We start from the raw sequence: 23,942 nt of genomic DNA, 5'->3' as shown, positions 1-23,942 counted from the left end.
TTGTGATCTGTATGGCTTTATGCAGTTCCCCTAATGCATTGCACGTCTATGCTGAGAAGTTGTGCGCTACTCGTGTTAAACATCCTTTGTTAAGCATTTGATTGGAATGGATTTCACAGGTCATTTTTGAACAATGGAAACATTGGTTGTCTCATCTTCTTAGATATGCAGAATTGGCTTTATACCAAAATATAGATAAAAGCTAATATTTGAGCGTGTTTTGTGCACATTGATGGTTTCTCACCTTCTTAGGCTTTTTTAGCAGAAAAAACATTAGGGGAACAGATATTAATGCATCAGAGAGACTTTTTTTTTTTTGGGAGATTTCTTGACGAAGACAAAGGTATCTCTGTGATTTTGTTCTCTGGAAACGCTTGACAGAGAGCTGGCAAAGAGGGATGAGGTAAAACTTGCTGATGCATGTTTCTCTTTCTGGGGTTGAGTCACCCCCCTTGTTGATGACTTCTGGTTAGCTTATTCTACATCCACATGCTGCATAGTGACTCAATGGTATTGTGTCTTCCATATCTGCAACAATGTAGCAATTGAGCGATTGTCGAGCAGGAGTACAAGAGGGGATGAAAAAATTTGGTGGCTTAAGATAAGCACTTCATCCTTTTGCTGGCTTAAGATAAGCATACAGCAATGGTTTGTTATGGTGATGAATATAAGCGCAATTGAAATTCCTAGGGAGTTATACATTTGTGTAGTGATAAGACCACTCACTATTTCTTGAAGCTTGATCTCTCCCCCAGATGAACCCTATAGCCAAGAAAAACCATGAACCAGAATAGAAGAGCTTGCCGCTAGTGAACGAAGACCTTCTAAGGATAAGAAACATAGGGCGAAAGAGAGAGCCAAAACTCGTCTCTGGGTTCCTAGGTATCCACCATAAGTCTTTCCTCATTTGAACCCTGCCCTTAACTTTAGCCAACGTGAAGGCACCAGAGGAGGTTGTTCCTCTTGCTGAAGGTGAGAAACCATAGAATGTTTTTGGTTTCCAGTTTTGCTCTCCCTAGAAAGTTTGCACCCATCATCCATTGTAAACACTGCAGTTTCACCCAGTTCTTGATTGCCCGTGTTAAATACAATCTTGATGATCTGGATATTTAGCATCTATGATATTGTGGCGGTATTGTATAAGCTTCAAGTATCGTGGCCTGCTAGTATGCTCCCATGCTCTTACAGTCATTCAGGGTAGAAAAGTATCAGCAAGGAGTAGAGGGGAAGCCCTCAGTGATTTAAAAGTGTCAATGATCGCTAAACAATGTGTGCTTGTAGAGATATTATATGCAGTTCCACACATTCTGGAGAGAGGAAGAGAGAACTTAAAACATGTAACCAGTGGCGGAACCAGAATTTTAGTTCGCAGCATCATGTAACCACGTGAAATTTAAAATTATGTAGCACTAATTTTTTGTATTTGCGAAGGCATTTGAAGTACCAGGGCATAGTGAACATTTACCCCTTCAAGTTAGTTGTTTGAGGCGTGTTATGAGTATCTGCACTGATGTATGCTGAATCAAAGTTTGCCTGGTGTCCTTTGTTGAACAATTTCATTACATGCATCTGTCTTTGTGATCCTCTGTTTTGTTTTGGATAAGTCATTTCATGATTCTCTGTCATATTATTATTTTGCTAATTTCCTAATCCAAAAGCATTATTCTTGAGTTACAAACTAACGAATTGCATGTCTGCATTGAACTGACTTCTTCCAGCATTATCATGCGCTAAAGAACTTGATAGTTTGATCCCAAAGAGACCCTTTTTGGTTGCATTTGCAATCTAGTACTTAACAGGTCCGCCAAACAAACACTCATCAGGACCACGTATGCAATTTACCTAAAAGTTATGATGGAAATTATGATTGTCAAAGACATTTCTCAAAATATTGCCAACTTAATTTTACTTCTAGGTCAGAGATGCTTCACAAACATATGAGAGGGGTAGAAGGGAGGGAATGGAGAAAATTCAGGGGAATTTTCATGAACCAGGGAGAAGAGCTGCATTCTTTCGTGCAATCCTCAGCCGCTTCACGCATTCCACAAACTCCCTGTCACGAGTTCAAGAAGACATATTTTGGAGTTTGATCTAATAAGCAAAGAGAAAATTGCAACGGATATGACAAGAAGAACCTACTTCCAAGGCACATCACCAACAGCCCTCCAATTCTCCTCTCTATCCTTATAGAAAAGTGAGAATTCGGATCCAGCCTGGAACAACCTTAACCCAGATACGGATTGTCTACCTGAAATATATTCAATGGTTATTTTACTTCTGATATGTATGATTTTGAATCTTCTAATAAGAATGTTGGTACCTACCAAACATGTCTTCTAGCTGAAGTGCAAGGCTAGAGTAACCACCATGATCAAGAATGCAGATTTTCCGGCCAACAATAACCCCATCCATATTAACCTTCACATAAGCCCACCTCTCTTTGCTTTGGACTCCCTCTGACTCTTCATCATAATCTTCTGGGATAATTCTTTGATGCAAACTGTCGCTACTTTTCATGTTTTGGTTGGCCTGGGGCCAATCAATGTGGTCATCATATCCCTCAAGGCTTACCACTGATCCAAATGAAAACTCTGGTTAGTACAATACATGATGGGAAATATATGAAAGAGAAAAGAGACTGATGAAGCGTTGAGGCGACATCTTGTTAATATAAACAACAACATTCAACATCAAAAACCAAGGGCCTACGATGTCCGGAGGGATGATAAGCTGCGGGTGGCAGAGTTCTCAGACTAAGACCGAGATCGATGAAGGCGTCATCCTCCTTAGCTTGGTAATAAACTGACTCAAGAGACGAAGAGTTGAGGAGAAAGCCTGATGTGTTTGAATCCATTGGAATATTGCTTGCTGCACAGAACAACTTAGGAAGTGTCGGTTGATATGTTTTGCTGATTTGCTTTAAGTGGAGTGGAGAGTGGAGGTACCAATTTATAGAGTGTCTGGGCCAAAAACAGCGGAACATGTGAAGCGGAAAAGGAAGGGCTAGTGGGGGCCGGGTTAAGTACAGAAGGAAGACAAGAAAGCGCCCTCCATTATCCATTATTGAATGATGCTTATCTTCTTCTGCTACTATCAACATGCAAGTACAAAGGGTGGTTGAAAACAGCATAAGAACAAGGGATGGCCAAAGTGATCCTAACAAAAGTAGTTTCGGATTCTGCTTCCTAACATTGCTACAAAGGTTCAGACTACTGAGGTTGGTATCCCAGGGTCAGGTAACCATTGTCGGATAACCAATTTAACCTGCTTCGACCAAACAATAAACATGTTAACGACAAAAAAGGTAAAAAAGTATGTTCTTTGTTAAGTGTAATAACTATTAAATTGAAACCCAGAAAAATAAAAGCAATTTTGCTACATATGATATGTGGTGCTTCGTGGCTCGTGCGTGCAGTGGATGTACAATATCAGCAACGGTAGCGCCGTAGCCGCAGCGGTGCTCTGGTTTGGGCAAGAATTTTCTGTGTCTTCTAGCAAAGCTAAGTAATATGTCTTTAAAGGCAGGCAACATTATTGGGCAAGAATTTTTGTTTCTGATCATCCTGAATAAATACACTCTCTTGGATGACAGTGCTGCCACTTGTAAAGGGTCCAGCGATCTTGTCGAAACCCCACTTCCCACTCCCCCTTCACCCTAGGGCCTAGAAGAGGGTACCACTATTACACTACGTGAAAGATCCTCCAACATAAAGGCCATTTGAAACGGTTGGTGTCTTTGTTTTTTTTTTAAATGTCTTTCCATCACTTGCAACCAATTAGATGGTGGGAAACATGATTGATGGGTAGGCAGCAGTCCAGCAGGCCTAAGAACATAGACCTCCAATCTCAAAAAGGTTTGGCCCCAGAAAGGGGCTGCAAGATCAGTCCTAAATCAGCTTGAGCTTCAAATAATTTTATCTAAAGCAGGATTATCTAATCCACCATAATGCTTACACCCTTCTTCAATGTCTCACCTCCTTTCCAAGAAGAGTTCTCGAAATTGATGAGAAAAACATTTTATCTGCCAACGCTACAGCTTTGAACCATCTTTCTTCGACAAGGTTCCTTCAAGTCTTGAAACAAATGTCATCTCCCCCAGCCATAGGGTGTTTATGGGACGGGTGCCTTTAAGTTCTGTACGGATTTTTCTGAATTGTATTTCCTATCAAATAAATATTAAACTAAAACCTCGCTTTAAGAAAATCACTCAAAACCACAAAAGGTGCATTAGAGCAAATTATCCAAGGATAATACGGGGCACCTTAAAAGGTGAACATCAACAAACTTGGGCGGGTTAGACAAGCAAGGCACAATCTTCCTTCGAACAAATTCTTATTACACAATTGACCAAGATCCACACGCTATATGATGGAAAGAAGCAAGCCTTTTTGTTCCTTGTTCCTTGATTTTGATTACCCTATCACCAATTCTAATGATAATTTACAAAAAAAAAAATAGTTTTTCTTTTGATAAGTAATTTTTGACCTCAAGGGAAAAGGGAAGGGGAGATTTAAACTAGTGAGCTCTCCGCTTCATGAGGCGTGATCACAGTCAATTGAACTAGTAACAAAGCTTTGCTTCGCAACTTCTGCTAACAATCTATGCATGGAATGCTTTATCTGCACATCCTCCCTACACCAATCAAAAAGGCAAACAATTACAGTCATTGAGAGTGGCATGAACCAAGGAGCATCGTTTAAGCTTGGCCAAGATCCTATGGGAATGTGTAATGTCCAAAACCAAAGAGAGAGATTTCATGCCTGCTTGGAAATCAAACTCACTCAGTGCCGTGAAGTTCCATTGCCCAGACAATCATGTTGAGTCATGACGACTAAGAAATTGGATTATACAGGGATAAACCTGCTCCATTGCCTGCATTATAAAAAGCGGAAAAATAATTGAAAGAGGTGTCAACTTATGCGATTATTTTCATATTAGTTCCCCTCCAAAAAAGTTAAAAAATAAAAAATAAAAATAGAAAGAACATAGAATCCACACCAATCGTCCTCCCACCAAATCATAGTGGGCATAATGTGGACCTCCAGGTTCTCCAAATACTTTATAGGTAGCCAGGTGCTGAGGAATCAGCTTAACAGTTTCTGGTCGGTCCAAATCATCATAAGCAAGAATACATAATCATAAGCATGAAGCATGGAATATTAATATCAAACAGGAATAGATACACAGATCATCTTTAATTTAAACATACCCTCCACAGCTTCAGGTGGGCATATAAAATCCCGGTCACCAGCGAGTGCTAAGACAGGGACATTGATTTTGTGTATATGATCCTTGTAGGAAAATGTGCCACTCCTGTCGCGTAACCCACCCTCTCGAAAAGCTGTAGTTAGCTGCAAGATAAGGTTAGCAGGTATGGTACCTGCCAGTTGTAATCGGAGGTTACATCTGTCAGTACTGACAATTCAAGTATGATATCGTGCATATGATGGAACCATTGATGCAGCCTGCTGATTGGCAGCATGTTGTAGGCGCCACCCAAGGTCTAACAATATTATTTCTAGACAAAAGGTACAGAATAAGAAGTTTAACTTTAAGTAGAATTAGAGGGAACTTTGCACTTAGTCTACATGGATGAGTGATTTCTAAAAGAAAGAACCACCATTCCATATGCAAAAATTCCACTCTTATCCAACTAAATAACTGCAGAAGCAAGGGTCAAGAAAATGATGGATAAGCTGAAACCAAGGACCAATGTGTTAACTGCTTAGACATACAACTCCAACTGAAATAATCGGTTGATGCCTTAGGCAAACTCTTAAAAATCATTCCTTCTATTAAACCATAAGCAATTATGAATTCCCTTATATGGCAAACACCCTCAACCTTACCCTGTCTTTGCTACGAACTGTTTTGGTTTATATGGTGGAAGTCCATGAATAATTTTTTTTTTTTTTTTTGATAAGTCCATGAATAATTTTTGCAGGTTCCAAATAACCCAAATAACTTTCCTTCGTCTTGCCTGCTAGCAGGTTATATCTATATAACTACAGATACAATTAAATCAAATCTTTTTTTAGTACCCCAACACCCATGCATCGTTGCAATCTCATTTCACCAATGCTCCATTGGTGGACATGTCTCACAACCTCTCAGAATCCTACACCTAATGAGTAGTCTGTCTTATGTGGCTTAATAAAGTTTCTTGTCCAATTAAATAAATTACATAACCATACAACACTACTAATCCACATGTTTCTCATTATCATGGGGATAAAACACTCATGGATTCCCTAATCACTGTACTCAACAATCAACTCTTGTACACTATAGTGTAAGTTACCAGAGAAAAAAACAGTCCCCTTCTCCAACCCCACAAATAAAGCCAAACAAAACCTAAAGTGATGTATTATCGTCAGTTCACTCTACACAAAAAGTCCATAGTTGGCTATATCACAATAACTGGTGCAATCCGAATATCTACTTCACTTTTATAAATGGCACGACAATGTTCATTTCTCTTCATTTTCAAATTTAATTATTGGGCGTGGGAGAATAGGAGTCAGTCCTGGGGAAGACGACCACAAGCTATCTACAAAATAAACATAATCTTCCACTTTATCCGTTACAAATCCAGATTATCAATAAGACATAACATAGGGTTTATAATTAACCTCAACAGAGAAAACTGTCCTCACTAAAACTGTGATGACGATTCAAAAATCATTTACACAGAACATACACGAATATGCATGCCCATGTTCACGTGGCCATATGTACACAAACAAAACAATTGAGACTGGGAAGACTGTATGAGTGTAATTTAACATATTACGTCAACAGGGAAAACTTACAAAAGTTGTTCAAGATGAGCTTTTCTAACAACTCTGGATGCATCATGTCCTCCGCTGAAATCAGATAATTAAGCCAAGACAAGACATAAGGAGGTCGAGATGAAAGTGGATAAGCTGCTGCCAGTAGCGCCCCTAAAGGAACAACAGGTACATTAAGAGCCTGTGCAGGATCTGCCTGTACAACAAGTGCCTTGATATTAGTTTATAAACAAAGGGTATTCTGCAAAATTTGAATTAGACAGTCCTTGAGCCAAACATAGAGATGATCCGATGATTTTACATCCACTTACAAGTGGTAAGAGCAATTTGAGAGTTGATTTTGAAGACATGTAGTCAAGGGATGATGCCAAAGTTACAATAGCCGCGAATCTGGAGTCTCTTCCTTCAAAAGCTTAGCAAGATAAAATAAATGAATGCATCAATAGGATGCTTTTTTCTTTACAAAACAAAAGATCTGATTTATTTATTTTATATATATATATATACTCATACAGTTTAAATAAAATATGAAAATTTAAATAAAGTATAAAACCTGAAACTATCATAATAATGGCTGGTCGTTTCTGTAAACTTATAGAATTAATTTTTTTGATGCAGGGAAAAGTGTAGAGATTAAGGGCTAAGCACGTTCAATCCTTGGTACCAGAATTCACTAGGAAGAAAGAGAAATCCTTTTTGAATAATTTTATTGAAAAGGCAACTAATAATAAGGAAGTCCAAAGCATACCTTTGAATAGGCAACAACCCAGAACCCTAAGCCTAATAACATTAAATGACAAAATAATCCTTAAAATTATAACAAACATAAAAAATAATGAGAAAAAAACTCTAAACACCGCTAGATCTACATTCTTTTTTTTTTTTTTAACGAATATTAATTTTATTGCAAGAAAATGGCAGAGCCCTCCAACACGAATAGTATACAAGAGAGCCAATCACCTATAGGCTTCTATAACATAAAAAATTAATCAGATCTACCAAATCTGATGAGGAAAAGTTAGGAACATATATAATATAACAACCCAATCCAAAAGAGATCTAAGAAATGAGGATTTAGAGAAAGCACGTTGGACTCGCAGTCCTCAAAGAGACTAGTTCCTTTCTTTCGATATGCTCCACATTAATAAAGCATAAATAACTTTTCAGATTGCCTCTTCCAACAATAAAGCAGCTCTAGGATGTTGCTAGGCCTGCCCATGAAACCCCAAATAAGTTGAGAACCAAGAGCTAGAGATCTCTAGCGTATTCGCAATGAATGAGAAAGTTGAACTACAGCCTCCTCATTCTTTTTGCAAAGGCAACACCAGTTAACAAAAGAGAAACCCTGCCTTCTAAGATTGTCAACCTTGAGGATTCTACCCTTTGTTGCTGTCCATAATAAGAAAGCAATGCGAGAAGGGGCCTTAACTTTCTAAATACTTTTCCAGGGGAACAAACAATGCTCTCATATTTGTAATGTTTTATAATAGATCGACATTCTCGTTTGAAGTGGTATTCAAACAGTGCTTTGAACGGAGTACTTTTGAAAGTGCCCAGGAACTCCATTGGATGGACATTTGAATGCCACTTCAAATGCAAATGTAGATCTAACAGTGGCTGGGTCTTTTTCTCATTATTTTTGCTATGTTTATTACATTTTTGAGGGTTATTTTTTAATCTTTTAATGTTACTAGGCTTAAGGTTTCGGGTTGTAGCCTATTCAAAGGCATGTTTCACACTTCATAATTATCATTAGAGGTCTTTTCAATAAAATTATTCAAAAATAATTTCTCTTTCTTCCTGGTGAAAGGTCTAGGGGTGAAGGTCTACACACATTAAACCCTTGATAATTTGGAATCCACCAGGAAGAAAGAGAAATTCTCTTTGAATAACTTTATTAAGAAAAACACCAATGACAATTATGAAGTGTGAAACATGCCTTTAAATAAATTACAATGCAAAACCTTAAGCTTAATAACATTAAAAGACATAACAACCCCTTAAAAATGTAATGAACATAGCAATAATAATAAGAAAAAAACCCATCTGCCATCATATCCACATACGAATTCAAAGTGGCGTTCAAAATGCGTCAGTACTTCTGAGCCTGAAGCTCTGTTCAATGGAACTCGAAGTGTGAAAACCCAAAAAGATAGTCCCACATTGAGAAGATGAATTGTTCGCATGGAGTGGACGGATTATAAAAGAACTCATAGGTGCTAAGTCCCACATTTATTCCTTACTAGGTGAGATTGTGCTTTATTAGTAATTCTTGAGAGCTCCGATTATAACGTGAGTAATCATTTTAGAGTGATAGTACAGATGTAACTAGCGGTTTCCTTAGGTCATTACATAAAGTATCATTAGATTGATAACCTAGCATTCGAACGACCTATTCATGATCTTCTAATGATACTCTCTCACTTCCCTCCCGCATGAGCTCCATTCAAACGGTTTTGGAACCCGTTCAAACATACTCCTCTCTTAACCTTCTTTATCTAGAATTCCTCCATATAATCTAGTGCGATTTGTTCTTCAATTTTTAAAAAATCTTCATCAACTAGTGAACATGTTTAGACCACACTACATTGAGAGAATGGCCATATTGCACTAATAAGCAAAGTATTATATTCCATAAAACAACGGAAACAATAAAGCCTATGAACAAATAAAAATGGAGATTTCACACCACGCTAAAGGTGTCTAGTTTCTGTAACAAATAGTAAGCAATTTCATCACAACAATACCATGCCACATATCCAAGTCTTGGCACAAGAACTAGCATTAGACACAACTAGAACCATTACTTTTGAAATTTCTCGGTGATAAAACGCAACCAATTGAGAACAGACAAACTGAGATCTCTCTCGATGCGACTACAATCACCATAATTAAAACCTTTTCAAACAGTAGAAATAGAAGTCTTATTTGTTAAGCATATATACTCAACCGGAGTTTATTCTTCGATTGAAACAATGGGCCTTACATTCATATCAACTTTTGGACATCAACCTTACTAACTACAAGTTTTAATCTCTGGGGGTGTTCAAAAACCCAAAAACCCGACATCTGACCGACCCCGATCAGCAGAGTCGGCTTCTGACGGGGGCGGGTCAGATGTCAGAATATTTTTGTTTTTGACTTCCGACCAAAGTTGGGTTGAAAAGTTGAAATATGGGTGGTGAGATTTCTAGCCTGACCCAACCATCACATAAACACACATAAATACCCTTTAGTAACCCCAGTCACCTCCTTTGCCAATATGCTTGAGAAGAAGAAGAAAGAGGCAGTTGCCTCAGTCTCCCCCCCAACCCTTCTCCCTTCTTCATCTCTGTGTAGCGGCCATTGTGGCCGCTAGATCAGCCACCAACTTCCAAGCCAACATTGTTGGTGGCAGCTCGGCTTAGAATTTTCTCAGAGGGTGGAGGCAGAGTCGAGGTCGATTTCGTCTTCCAACCCCCTATCAGATCGGAAGTCAGCAATGGGCTTTTCGACACCGCACATGTTGATACCTAGCCCTATTAATTCCAAATTAAACCAAAAATAAAAAGAGGACATTGCTAACTATACAAGCAAAAAAGAGGTAGAAATCTCGGGTGTGAATAGTTTAAGATTATGACAAACTACAACTAAAAAAAACATTGTACACAATAAGCTTCCAGCCACACATAGTATAAGGGCACTCCATTAGAGCAAGCCATGAGATACAGTGAACAGCTTACTTACTGACCGCATTAAAAATCTCTAGCCTGTCAGCAGGTTAACATAGTGGTAACATGATGCACTACAAGGGATGGAACCATACCGCATCGTGACAGAGTTGCATAAAGCAAGATACCACCCATGGAGTGTCCAATTGCAAGCAACTTACCATCCTTTGGCCTGCTTTCTTCTATTATATATTCCACCTATATTGACAAAATTGAAGACTGTTAGTTCATCATGTCAAGGGTAGGCATGCTTAGATTTTTATTATAGCTTTCGAGCAAGACAAGTGTCACCTCACCGCAGCTGGAACATCCTCTTCCAAGTAATGATCAAAATCCCAGTCATATTTCACTATCAAGTCAAGTTGTTTCTGAAAGTCCTCTATCGTTGAAGCGAGACGCTCTTGCAAGTCAAACAACGGAGGTGAAACCGATCGTTGACCCTCTTCAATGATACTAACAATTCTTTGACTAAGATCCCAGATTTGGTTAGTAATACTGGAATTTTGTCTTGTTTCCAACAAATTTGATAGTTTTTCCCTTATCTCATTAAATCGTTCAGATAATTGAGAATCCACCAAAAGCTTTGATATCTGGTCAAAAAATTTAGCATACATGATCCTGGACTGACCTTCACTGAGAAAACCAGAGAGTCTTTCTGACAAACGCATAAAGGTTTCTGTCAACTTCATCACTAGTCTTGATTCGTCCCACACTGTTGCTGTACCCATCATGTCTCCCTCAACAGCTATACTCTCAGATTCTTCTCCTTTGACAGAAAACGTTTCAGATTCTTCCAAGGCACCAGGAATGGTTGACTGCGCTTCCACAGGAAAAGCTCCATTAGTTGTACTCCTCGAAGCAGCTTCCATCTGCTCAGATCTTTCATAGGCAGACTGCTTAATTTCTTTAGACTTTGATCCCTGCACGCTCAACCCAGCACCACGAACTTCAAGGATCCATGTGTCAAAACCTTGGCCTGACATGTATCGAGCAAATGACGACTGGAAAATCTCATACATTAGTGAGACTGCAATAATGTGGTATAGAAACATAAAAGATGTAGCAAACAAAGAAAGGTCAAGTATAAAGTCTGATTGAGCAGAAAATGACATAACAAAGCATACTCGAGGGAACCCAACCAACAAAGTCCTAGAAATTGGAAATTAAAAAAAAAAAAAAAAAAAAGTGACATAAAGAGAAGTTTTGATGAGTAAGAATACTAGGAAACAGGCAAACCCATCCGTAAGAACATAGAGGTGAGACAAATTGATCGCAAAATGAGTGAAAAAGGTCCAAGTTGATTCAACCAAGTCCAACCCGAAGAAGTGGACACCCTGGGGAAGATCCTCACCATGGATAACTTAAGAAAACGACGTGTTGTTGTGATTGACCGATATTGTATGTGCAAAAAGAGTGGGAGATTGTGGATCATCTTCTTCTATATTGAGAGATCACCAGTACATTGCAGAGTGCTATCTTCAGTCGTCTTGGGTAACTTGGGTTATGCCTAAAAGAGTAGTAGACATTTTCGCTTGTTGGAGAGGGTTGGGAGGTACTCCTCAATGTGCAGCTATGTGGAAGTTGGTTTTGTCTTGCCTTTTGGTGCCTTTGGAGGGAATAAATGATAGATGATTTGAAGATACAAGGGGACAATGGTATAACTAAAGTCTTTCTTCTTCAAAACTCTTTACCATTGGACATCTGCCTTAAATCTTAATTTGCTTAGTTTTCTTGATTTTCAATTTGTTTTCTAATTCTAGCTAGGTATTTCACTTGTATACTCCAGCATACTTGGGTTGTGCCTTTTGTGCTTTCAATGACATTTCGTTTACTTAATAAAAAGAATGTGGCTGTGGGTGAGGGAAACTCAACTTCCATGGACTTAACAGAGGACATGGCTCTTAATGGAGCTACATGCTGTCACAACTGGAATTGCAGCCTTATTGAGTTCGGTAAACCACTGCTAGCATTATATGTCATTTTATACAGCTTTCTCTTACACGTCAAGAAGGAGAGGATACTCTTATTGCAGTTTTATAATTCACATTCTACCTTAACTAGATAAGCAATGACCTTTCTAGCCAGTCTCTCCCTCCTCGTGTATGATAGTTGAAACTATCATAAAAGAGTCAATTTGGGTATCCCCACTTTCCTGGTAATCAACCTCTACCATTCCCTAGTTCTAGTTAAGATTTATTAATATTACTATTTTAATATGTTTCTAATTAATCCTAGTGGCCTGCATACCCTAAAACATTTTAGATTCTGATGCACATTTTACTAATTTAGTTCACACATTTTCAAGCACCCTCTCAACCCAACTCAACTCAATTAAGTCTTAGTCCAATTAAATTGGGACCAGCTCTGTAAATCTTCATCGATTGATTTGGGTTGGTCACATGCATTCTTTCCTAACATTCTATGCAATCTAAAATCATACTATTTATCGCTGCCCCCATTTACTTGATATCATTACTGCACAAGCAAATTAAATGCAAATAACATACCATCATAAGCTTGGGTAAAAAAAAAAGAACAATCACACACACGCAAATGCAATGCTTTAGGAATTTCACATTACAATAATCATACCAGGATATATAAATTTTAGTAAGAGGAGGGTTAAAAAATAATAAAAATTACCTCAGGAGAGAGATCGTATCCAATGGCGTTAGTTCCCACCCCAGACAACAGCAACAGTGGATGATTCCTCGGAGGCGCCTATATATAAACGCATTAAACAATTACCATAATGGCAACAGAACAATATTAATCACAGTAATATTTAGGATAATTGAAAAAAAAAAAAAAAAACCAAAAACCAAAAACCAAAAACGTTATTTGAAAAACTAACTAAAAAAAAAAAAAAAAACGTAATGTGGGGAACCTGAGGGGATGGATGGTAGCGCCAGAGGGCGAGCCTCCAATCGCAGCTGGGCACGGAGACATAATGGAGCTCGTCGGCGGTGCACATGGACGGCTTTTCCGGAACCTTCAGAACGACGTCGCTCGCGGAGTCCGCGGAGGAGAAAGCTCTCAAGATGAGCGACGACTTCGTTGTAGCCGTCGGGGAGGAGGAGGAATAATACGGCAGAGCTCGACGCGCGGCGGCGCGTGAGAGGATGAGGTTGGGGCTGAGAGAACGGAAGGTCGAGGATGCCATGTGCAGAGCCGAACGAATATCGGACTGAATCGTCGTTGCCATTTTCGATCGTGTCGTTGTAGCTGGCGTTCACCGTCTCATTTCTTCGGTGCTTTGGAGGATGAATCTCCTTTTCAGCTATTCTGGTCTTTTGCTTGAATTGCTTTGGTGGTTACGTGGAACTACGACAGGCGTATATCCAGAAAATTCAACGAAATCCAATCTCAGAATTATCAATTTTTTCTTTCTGAGATGTCGGGGCTGTTCAAGTTTTGTTCCACATTGTCGGTGATTTTTGGAGTTGACTTTTTTTTTTTTTTTGGAAAATTATTCCTTTTTATTAAAAATAAATTGTAAAAAAAAAAAAAAAAAAACGTAAACGAAAATTTTATTGAACTTGAGAAAATTTTGTAATAGCCATAATGTCTACTGTCTCTGTATGTTAGTAATTTTAAAAGTTATATTTTTTTTTTCAATCAATAATAATGTAATTTTTAAAATCATCACTTAATCAAAAATTAATAATAACCAATTACAAGTAATATTTTTTTTTTTTGAGCAAGATAATAATAATATTAAAAATAAATAAATTACATAAAAAAAAGGGGGTTGAAGACTTTAACAAACACCCAAATTCAGACATGGATAAGGATTCATTACAATTTATTTGAAATCGTAAATTTTTAAATTATATACTACATGCTTTTTACATCAAATAAAATGAAAAATGTACGTATTAAAAATGTGAAATTTTGTATTAAAAGAAAAAATAATTAATTTCCTAAAAAGCAATAAATTCCAAAAATCACCAACAAGTTTAGGAACAAAATTCTTCAGTCCTGACCAGGGGTGGAACCAGGATTTTTGGTGAGGGGGGACGATTTTTTTTTTTATTGGGGAGACGGACTTGCATAAATACAAAAGTATATAGATATTTAAAATCTTCATAGATTTGTGTTTCTGCATATTGTTATTAAATAAAAGCATTGTAGTCTTATATTTAATCTCATGGCATCACAAACATACAGTGGTATAAACAACTAGCAAAATAGCTTATCTAAAAAATAAAAAATAAAATCTAGCAAAATAGCTTAGAAAAAAAAAAAAAAAACTAAACATAATCTATAAGGTCTAATAAAAACGATATTTATAATCGTTGAATTTTTCTCCTAACAATCCTTTAAAGCCCCAAATAACAATGCTATGAGTCGAGCCAAATAATGGTGAAATCATAAATGATTAAACCATTTAACGTGTGTTGCCAAAACAAATATTGTGAACCCAAATGACTGCAAAATAACCACTCAAAAAATTGATTATTGGTTAGAAGTCACTTAGAATAACCACTCAAAAAACCAAACCATTTAACTTTTTTTTTTTTTCACATCTTCAGAGTCTTAAACCAAATTGAGTTTCTAGTTAGAAGCCAACTAGAATATGGAAGGAAATTAAATGAATGGGGTATTTTAGATTTTGTGTTAAAAGATGGGGCAAAACTAAAAAAAATAAGTTAAAAGGGGACACAAATATTATTTTGGGGGGACAAAGTATAATTTTGGGAGGAAAAAATTATTTTTTTTTTGGTATATTTAAGGTTATTTTTAAAAAATTTGGGGGGACGACACGTGGGTCTGCCCCTGGTCCCGACATCTCACATTATTATTTTCAAAGCTCTTTAGGATGAGTTAAGTAACTACATACTCATTCCTCCTTGCTCTTGTGGTTCCATGAAAACAATTCATGATTATTTTCACCATGAATATGTGTTTCAATTTTTAATGGGTTTGAATGACACTTTTTCTCACATTTGGGGTCAATTTCTGCTCATCGATCCCCTGCCTCCCATTAACAGGTTTTTGCACTGGTTCTTCAAGAAGAACCCCAACGAGAGGTATATGCTTCTATTGGCTATTTCAGTCACACTTCCGTTCCACTTATGAGTAAATATGTTACCTCTTCTTCACCATCTAGGTCTGGTAAGCTACAGTTCCTGCACAAAGACAAACCTACTTGCAGCTGTGGTATTATCAGACAAACCATAGAGAAATGCTACAAATTCCATGGTTTCCCCCCTGGTTTCAAGTTTACCAAGAACAAGGGAGGAAGCCCCCATTCAGCAAATCAGGTTCAAGACTCTGAGCCGCATTTTTCCTCCATTCTTGCTATTTCCATTACACCGGAGCAATGCCAACAGCTTCTCACCTTAATCAAACCTGCTTCATCCGAATCTTCTGCTCACCAAGTAAGTACCCCAGTTCATTAGGATCATCTTTTCTCAAAGATGTCAGGTAATTTCATTTCTTCTTGTTTGCTAAATACTAAACATTCTATTTTTTATTCTTCTCAATCTTTTCGTACTGCATCCATACCTCATCATAAAAATTCATGGATCATCGATACAGGTGTGACCGACCACATGGTTGACTCGATCACCTTTTTCACATCTATCACAGTTGTTGTTTCTTCTTATGTGAAATTGCTCAATGGACAAATAGCTCTTGTTACCCACATCGGCACAGTCAAACTTTCGGATTCATTGGTTTTGATTAACGTGCTTTGTGTTCCTTCTTTTTCCTTCAACCTTATTTCTGTTAGCAAGCTCATTAAAACCATCAATCGGTGTCTTATCTTCATCCATAAATTTTGTTTTCTGTAGAATCTGCTCAATTGGGGGACGATTGGAGTGGTTGAAGAATAGGATGGCTTGTTCTACTTGCTGCAACCAAATTCTCCATTGCTGGTTTCTTTTTGTGTTTTCTGCTTTTTCTATGAAAAGTGTATCTAATGACATCTGGCATTACTTTTTAGGGCATTTGTCATCATATAGACTTCATTTACTACAAACTTATGTTCCTGAAATTTCAGTAAATGATAAATACATTTGCACTATTTGTCCTCTTGCCCACCAGCGTAGACTTCATTTTTCTACTAGTCATTCAATTACTATGTTACCTTTTGCATTAATACATTGTGATATATAGGGTCATTTTTCTGTTAAATCTATTAATGGTTCTCAATATTTCCTTAAAATCGTTGATGATTATAGTAGATTTACTTGGGTGTTCTTTATGCATGCTAAATCTCAAACTCATTTTATTCTAAAATCATTTATCAATCTTGTGGAAACTCAATTTCAAACTCAAGTTAAATGCTTACGTACAGACAATGGCATTGAATTTATTATGTCTGATTTCTATGCTTCCAAATGAATAATTCATCAACGTAGTTGTGTGAAAACACAACAACAAAATGCCATTGTTGAACGTAAGGATCAACACTTGCTCAATGCTGCTAGAGCCTTGTGGTTTCAAGCACACCTTCCTTTATTTATTTATTTTTTGGTGATTGCACTGCCACACACCTTATTAATATAATACATACTCCTCATCTCTTTAGCAAATCACCGTTTGAACTTTTATTCAAAACACCTCATTCCTATTCTCATTTACGTGTTTGGCAGCTTATGTTATACATCCCTTACTCGCACTAGGTCCAAATTTGACTCACAGGCTAAACCTTATTTATTCTTAGGCTACCCCTTAGGTGTCAAAGGATACATTTTGTTTAACCTTTACACACATTCCATTTTTATTTACAGGGATGTCATTTTTCATGAAACCATTTTTCCTTATGCATCTAATCTTTTGCATCCTACTTCTGATGGCTATTTTGTGATTCCTCACCCTTCTCCTGATCTTGCTTCTTTTCTTTTTGTCTCTGATTCTACTGCAGAGCTCGAACGTACACCTAATACGCTCGAGCACTCCCCTGCCCCACTCAAGCGCTCACCTGCCCCGCTTGAGCACTCCACTACCACACTCGAGTGCTCTCCACAAGTCTCTTTTCCACTTTGCAAATCCTCATGGATCCGCTAGTCGCCTACCTATCTACAAGCTTTTCATTGTCAGTTGGCCACCTCTTCCCCCCCCCCCCCCCCCCCTTCAGCCTCCTTCTTCGGACAGTTATGCTCTTTCACCAGGTATACCTTATCATTTTTCCTCATATCTTTCTTATGCTAAGCTTTCTAATGCTCACCATCATCTTAACTTATCTATCTCTTCCATTTTTGAGCCCCAATTCTTTCACCAAGTTGTCAAATATCCTTATTGGCGAGAAGCTATGCATGCTAAAATTGGTGCTCTAGAAGAAAATCACACCTGGACTTTTGTTAAGCTCCTTCCTCACAAGAAACCCATTGGTTGCAAATGGGTTTACAAAGTCAAGTTTAAGCCGGATGGATAGGTTGAGCGATATAAAGCTCGCTTGGTTGCTAAGGGTTTTACTCAATGTAAAGGGTTAGACTGCCATGTGACTTTTTCTTTTGTGGTTAAGCTAACAACGGTTTGATTATTGCTTGCTCTTGCTGCAACTAAGAATTGGCATTTACACCAACTCGACGTCAACAATGCTTTTCTTCATGGTACTTTGAATGAAGAGGTTTACATGCAGCTACCCCCTGGTTTTGCATCTAAGGGGGAGTCCAAAGTTTGTAAACTCAACAAGTCCTTGTATGGTTTAAAACAGGCTTCACGCCAATGGTTCTCCAGGTTTTCTACTACCTTGTTAACTCATGGCTTTGTACAATCTAAGTTGAATTATTCTTTTTTCACTCGACTACAAGGTGATTCATTCATTGCCTTATTTATCTATGTTGATGACATTGTCATTGCTAGTAATGATATTGATGTTGTATCTTCTCTCACTGCATTCCTCAACTCTCACTTTCATCTCAAAGATTTGGGCACTGTCAAATACGTTCTCGGTTTAGAGATCGCTCGGACTACCAAGGGCATCTTTGTGAGTCAACGTAAATATACTCTTGACATCCTCCAAGACAGTGGTCTTCTGGTTGCCAAGCCTTTTACTTTTCCTATGGAGTCCAATTTAAAGCTTTCACGGGATAACGGTCTCCACCTTGAGGATCCTACTCCATATCGACGACTTATTGGCCAATTGAGTTACTTAACCTTCACACGTCCTGATATTACTTTCTCTGTTCAAGTTACTAAGCCAATATATGGATAGTCCTCGACAGCCACATATGGATGCAGGTTCACATGTTCTTCATTATCTCAAGAATACTTCAAGACAAGGCATTTTTTATCCTTCTTCCTCAGATTTTATACTCAAAGCTTTTTGTGATAGTGATTGTGCGGGCTATAGTGATTCTCGACATTCTATCACATGCTTTTGTGTTTTCTTGGTGATTCCCTCATCTCATGGAAATCCAAGAAACAGTCAACCATTTCTCAGTCACTTGGTTATCTGCTTTACTTCGGGATTTCACTATACTTCATCCTCAGCCTGCTCTCCTTTTTTGTGATACCAAAGTTGCTTTGCATATTGCTGCCAATCCAGTCTTTCACGAACGGACTAAGCACATCGACATTGATGGTCATCTCATTCGTGATAAAATTCAGCAAGGTCTTATTCGCACTATGCACATTACATCTCAGCATCAACTTGCTGACATTTTTACCAAGCCTCTTGGTCAGGTTTCTTTTGATTTTTTGCTTTCCAAGAGGAATATATATATATATATATATATAGTCCTCTTGAGGCTAGGGGGAGTATGAAGATAGCATCAAGCGATCGAGCGAACAAAGAAACAACTTAAGTGTAGACAGTGCTTGAGCACAAGTTAAAAGAGCTCGAGCGACTTTACTCGCACATGCAAAATTTCGAATAAGCACAATACGTAGCTTTTAGCTAAAGTCTTCTAGAAGATTCTATAGTTGGTTAGTTTGTTAGATGAGCTGAATTGTAAATATTCCTTCTGATCGGATTTTTTGATTCCTTTTGTAAAGTCTATATATACAGCACTCAATGCATGGAATAAACAACAAGAATTATTAATCCTCTCCATTTTCATACTCTATTTTTCATTCATTCTCTATATTTGACAAATACAAATCACACGTACATGCAACCAATGCTAAACAACATGAATTAATTACATAATGACTCTTGTATAAACTTATGCCTAGTATCAAAGAGACACTACTTTAGCTAAATCACAAAGTTAAAAGCCACCATCGTTTCAAAAAATAAATCTTAACCACACTCTCAAATAGTTCTTAAACATCTTTTTTCTTTTTAATGTTGCCATTCTCAAATAGATTTCAACTAACTCTTTCCTAATTAACTAATTAAGCCATTTTCAAAAAAACAAACTAATTAAGCCCTAACGCCAATGGACGCCAATTTAACAAAAAGCCACTAAAGGTCAAGGCATCTTTATTATTATTAAATTAACCACTCTAAATAGTTGTTAGTATAATTGAAAAGCTTTTCGTTCGAACAAATAAAAATAAATCAAATTAATGCGTTATATATAAAGAGTTTGAACCTTAATTATAACTATGAGGATTGAGGAATGTTATGGGGAGGCTTTTGGGAGCGATGATGGTTTTTACGATGCATGCGCTATGGCTGTGTGTAGCACAATTAGCAGCGGGCGACCCCCTATCCCCATCTTCTCTTCCTCCTTTTCCGCATCCGCATAGCGGCCTGTGCTGTCCTCCTCTGCGTGAGGACATGAAGCTCTCACTAACAAAGAAGTTGCCATCAGAAATTGCAAAGGAACTCCACCAAGGCGTACCCCACCAACATTGCCCCTCAATGTGCGCTAAACTTTGCTTGTTTCGAAAAACTGATGAAGGATACAGATCTTGTTATGGATTCTGTCTACACGTATGCCATGAACTACGGTTTTAGATGTTAATGATTATCGGGTTGCGATTCTTACACAACAAACAAGATTTACACAATTTTTACACTAACATAATTACATGGAATGTCTCACCCCATGTAAGTGTGTTATGTAAAAATTGTGTAAATATCATTTCTCATGATTTTCGGTACCAATTTCAATTTTGTGGTTATATAGGCCTCTCTCTCTCTCTTTATGAATGTCAAACTGCAAATGAATTTGTCAAATGACAAAGTGGTTTATCCACTAATGCAATTATACAAATTTTTGTTTAACGTGCGACACGGTTGAGATATATATATATATATATATATATATATATATATATATATATATATTTGGTTGTGGAGATAAAACATTTTAATTTCAAGCACATGATAATAAGAGGGAGAGGGAGAGGGAGAGTTGCTTTCAAACGTGGAAAAATAACTTGTAATGTCATAATGTCAGGAGCTCATGATGTAGAATATTGTACTTCTCATTAGTGAATACTTAGCATATTATGATACATGACAGATTCAAAATAAAATAAAATAAATCTACCACTTCAACCGTACATGTAAAAAAGTAAGTGATAATTACCTTTGAGTGGCTGAAGAGACAAAACGTTTACGTCGTAATGATTAAGAGAAATGATCCATACATTCATTTCTCACAACAGTTCCACAACAAGCTGATGTGACTGGTAATATTTTATTTACTTTTTTTGTTTTGTTTTGTTTTCTTTTAATGGGCCAATTCCCCAATTTCATGCAATGCAATTATTAAAATCTAAGAAAACAATTCTCAATAGTAAATGCGGACAATCAAAGAAAAATTAAATTCAAATAAAAAAGAAAAAAACCTCCCCTAGAGGCCTGTGGGCGGCTCGGCCACTCCATTTGACTTGGAAGTGGGTTCGGCCACCCCACAAGGCCAAAGAGAAAAAAAAAATAATAATAATAAAAAATAAAATAAAAATAAAAATTAAGGTGAGGGTTTGGCCCTTGGGATGGCCGAAGCACCTCCGAGGGCCACAGGGGTGGTTCGGCCACTCTACAAGGCCAAAGAAAAAAAAATTGAGGGTTTGAGCAACTCCCAAACCGGCCATTAGGATGGCTCAGCCACCCCCTTCATATATATATATATATATATATATATTTATTTATTTATTTATTTTTTAACCTTTTTTTTTTTTGAATATTTTCAATTTTCATTTGATTTTTAAATTTTTTTATTTTTTAATTGAAAATATGAGATGTGGCGAGGGTATTATAGAAATATTTCGACAAAAAATATTTTGTTGGTACTCTTTAGTAGTTTGTGGGGTCCGAATGATGCACTTGGTAGTTCAAGGGGGCTACTCTAAAAACGACTGATAGTTTGAGGGGCTTTTTTATAATTAATTCTTTTTTTTTTTCATAAAATTGAATGGATAATGTGTTATATACTCGAGCAATGGATTAAGAAAGAAAAAAAAGAAAAAAAAAAACACTAGCTAGGAACATATATAGTTACTTTTCTTTTCTTAGCAATGATAAACATTTCATCGATCAAGGTAGAAAATGTACGAAGGGCATCGTCCGTGGTAGACCAGCCTATAGAAAATTGTAATAAGACTTAAAAGTGAGAGGATATTGCAGAAATAGAGGAAAAAAAATACTTTGATCTTTTTAGTGGTTCGTGTTAGAAGTCTACGTCTATTACGAGGGAATTACAGACAAAAATATCTTTATTTTAAATGAAATGAATATAAATGAATAGTATCTATTTTATTGGTCATGACTCATGATTTAAAGTTTATGTATCTAACGGTGTAAATGAATTCACATTATTTAATTTTTTTAAAAAACGTGTCAATATTATCTTCATATATATACATCGTTAAATGCATTAATTTTAAATCATGCCCGTAAAATGAATACTATCAATTTTATTGAAAATTGAGAGGATTATATTTCAAGAAGTGCCCTTGGAGCTACATGTTGCTCTTATTGTCTTGAATGTCTTTACAATACAAATAATTTTCTTCTATAGAAGAAATGTGGTAGGTAGAGTGAATACAAACAATGAAATCAACTATTGTAAATACATTGATAAAAAAATAAAAAAATAAAAATGTCAAATGATAATCTATATTTAACATATTGTAGATTTGAGGCCGCACTGAATCATCTAGTTAGGCTTGAGCATTCATGTTTGGTCCTTATCATTAGATCTGACTTATGTCACCATTTGGGAGTTTAGCAAAATTGTATTTAAAGAACCAGTTGATCGTACGTCAAATTCTTAACCAAGATCATTTACAAAACAAAGGAGAATAAGCTCAAAGTGTCTCATCGGATTCAACAAGGGATCACTCCGATGCTTTAGTCAAAATCTATTTTGGAGTAGAAAAAAGTTGAAAAAGAAGAGTGTTAAAGCTAAAATTGAACATACATCCAAATGACCCAATATCCTTCACTTTAATGAGTGTTTTTCTTGCATATTGTTGGTTGGGGAAAAGGTTCAAGGGCTAAAGAATTTGATTTCGTGGCCCTCACCCCCTTGGACACACTTTCGCCTCCTTGATAATTACACAATGTCAGTAGTTTAGATGGCAAGAGCCAAGATACAATAAATACAGCTTCCTTTTTTGCGATGTGCACCCATTAATTTGAATCAAAATGTGCTCTAGGCCGGCCTAGAGCATTTAGGGTTTGGCCACCTTATAAGTTTCATTATCAATGGGCTGGCTTGGAGCTTTGCTGAGGGTGGGCCGGTTAGAGTAGTTCTAGTCAATTTGATTGTAGTGAGCATGAGTTCCTTCAAGGCCAGTGAGTTTTGTTTGTTAAACATTGGCACTAGATGAGGTGCTTTTAATTTAGGGTTAAATGCCTTAAACTCCCCATGCGGTTTACAACTTTTATTTTTTACCTCCTCCGTTTTGCTTTTATAGATGGTATCTGTGTTATGGGAAAAGATGGAGATAGTACCTCCGTCCAAAACTGACGAATTTTCAAGTCAGCGACACGTGGCACTATTAAAATTGTGACACGTGGTTACCATATTTTTACTTTTTATTTTGAGCATTTTTTTTTTTTAAAAAAAAGGAAAATTACAGTTTAGCCCTTCAACTACCAGCCATTTTGTAAGTAGCCCCACGAACTACCAACGCTTGGACTCTGGCCACCAAAACTACCAATTAGTGTTAAAAAGGCATATTTTGTCGAAATGTGTCAATAATACTCATACCACGTGTCATTTTTTGAATAAAAAAAACTAAAATTTTGTTTTTATTAAAAAAAAAAAAAGTGTTTGGAGGGTGGCTGCCACCTTGGGGAGGGGGTGGCCTGCAAGCCACCCCAGAGGTGTATGTCACCACCCCAAGAGGTCGCCAGCGCCACCCCTAGAGGTGGCTCGCAGGTCACCCTAGGGTCAAGGCGTGGCGCGCGGCCACCACCAGCCCCGAGCCACCTTAGAGGTGACACCGGCCACCTCTAGGGGTGGCTCAACACCCATTTTCTTTTTTATTTTATGTTTTTTTAAAATAAATAAATAAATAAAATTTTGCTTTTTTAATTTTATAATTTTTTAATTGAAAAATGACACGTGACAGGGGTATTATA

The 23,942-nt window shown here is 37.2% G+C and overlaps 2 protein-coding genes across 6 annotated transcripts; both read right to left on the bottom strand.

Moving 5' to 3' along the window:
• Nucleotides 1-1,739: 1,739 nt before the first annotated feature.
• On the bottom strand, nucleotides 1,740-4,183 carry LOC133852626 (auxin-responsive protein IAA32). Its single transcript, XM_062289396.1, has 4 exons — nucleotides 2,710-4,183; nucleotides 2,325-2,573; nucleotides 2,140-2,248; nucleotides 1,740-2,053 (listed from the first exon to the last, which is right to left on the bottom strand). The coding sequence occupies exons 1-4, from the start codon at nucleotides 3,128-3,130 to the stop codon at nucleotides 1,984-1,986; spliced, it is 849 nt and encodes a 282-aa protein (XP_062145380.1). The 5' UTR covers nucleotides 3,131-4,183; the 3' UTR covers nucleotides 1,740-1,983.
• Nucleotides 4,184-4,319: 136 nt separating this feature from the next.
• Nucleotides 4,320-13,897, bottom strand: LOC133852609 (uncharacterized). Of its 5 annotated transcripts, none has more exons than XR_009895959.1 (10): nucleotides 13,389-13,895; nucleotides 13,145-13,222; nucleotides 10,798-11,502; nucleotides 10,597-10,699; nucleotides 7,103-7,203; nucleotides 6,813-6,987; nucleotides 5,210-5,380; nucleotides 4,999-5,099; nucleotides 4,761-4,872; nucleotides 4,320-4,632 (listed from the first exon to the last, which is right to left on the bottom strand). XR_009895959.1 is itself a non-coding variant. In XM_062289382.1 (10 exons), exons 1-9 carry the CDS (start codon nucleotides 13,704-13,706, stop codon nucleotides 4,813-4,815), a joined length of 1,812 nt encoding a protein of 603 aa, XP_062145366.1. In that variant the 5' UTR covers nucleotides 13,707-13,895; the 3' UTR covers nucleotides 4,320-4,632; nucleotides 4,782-4,812. The 5 variants fall into 5 exon arrangements, 1 of the variants encoding a protein (XP_062145366.1); XR_009895960.1 differs by having other exon boundaries at nucleotides 7,103-7,194; XM_062289382.1 differs by having other exon boundaries at nucleotides 4,782-4,872.
• Nucleotides 13,898-23,942: the final 10,045 nt, after the last annotated feature.

This window comes from Alnus glutinosa, chromosome 1 (assembly GCF_958979055.1).
Source record: "Alnus glutinosa chromosome 1, dhAlnGlut1.1, whole genome shotgun sequence".
In the NCBI taxonomy this organism is placed as follows: domain Eukaryota; kingdom Viridiplantae; phylum Streptophyta; class Magnoliopsida; order Fagales; family Betulaceae; genus Alnus; species Alnus glutinosa.
Note: the sequence above shows the minus strand (reverse complement) of the source record. Positions and strands in the feature narration are given on the sequence as shown.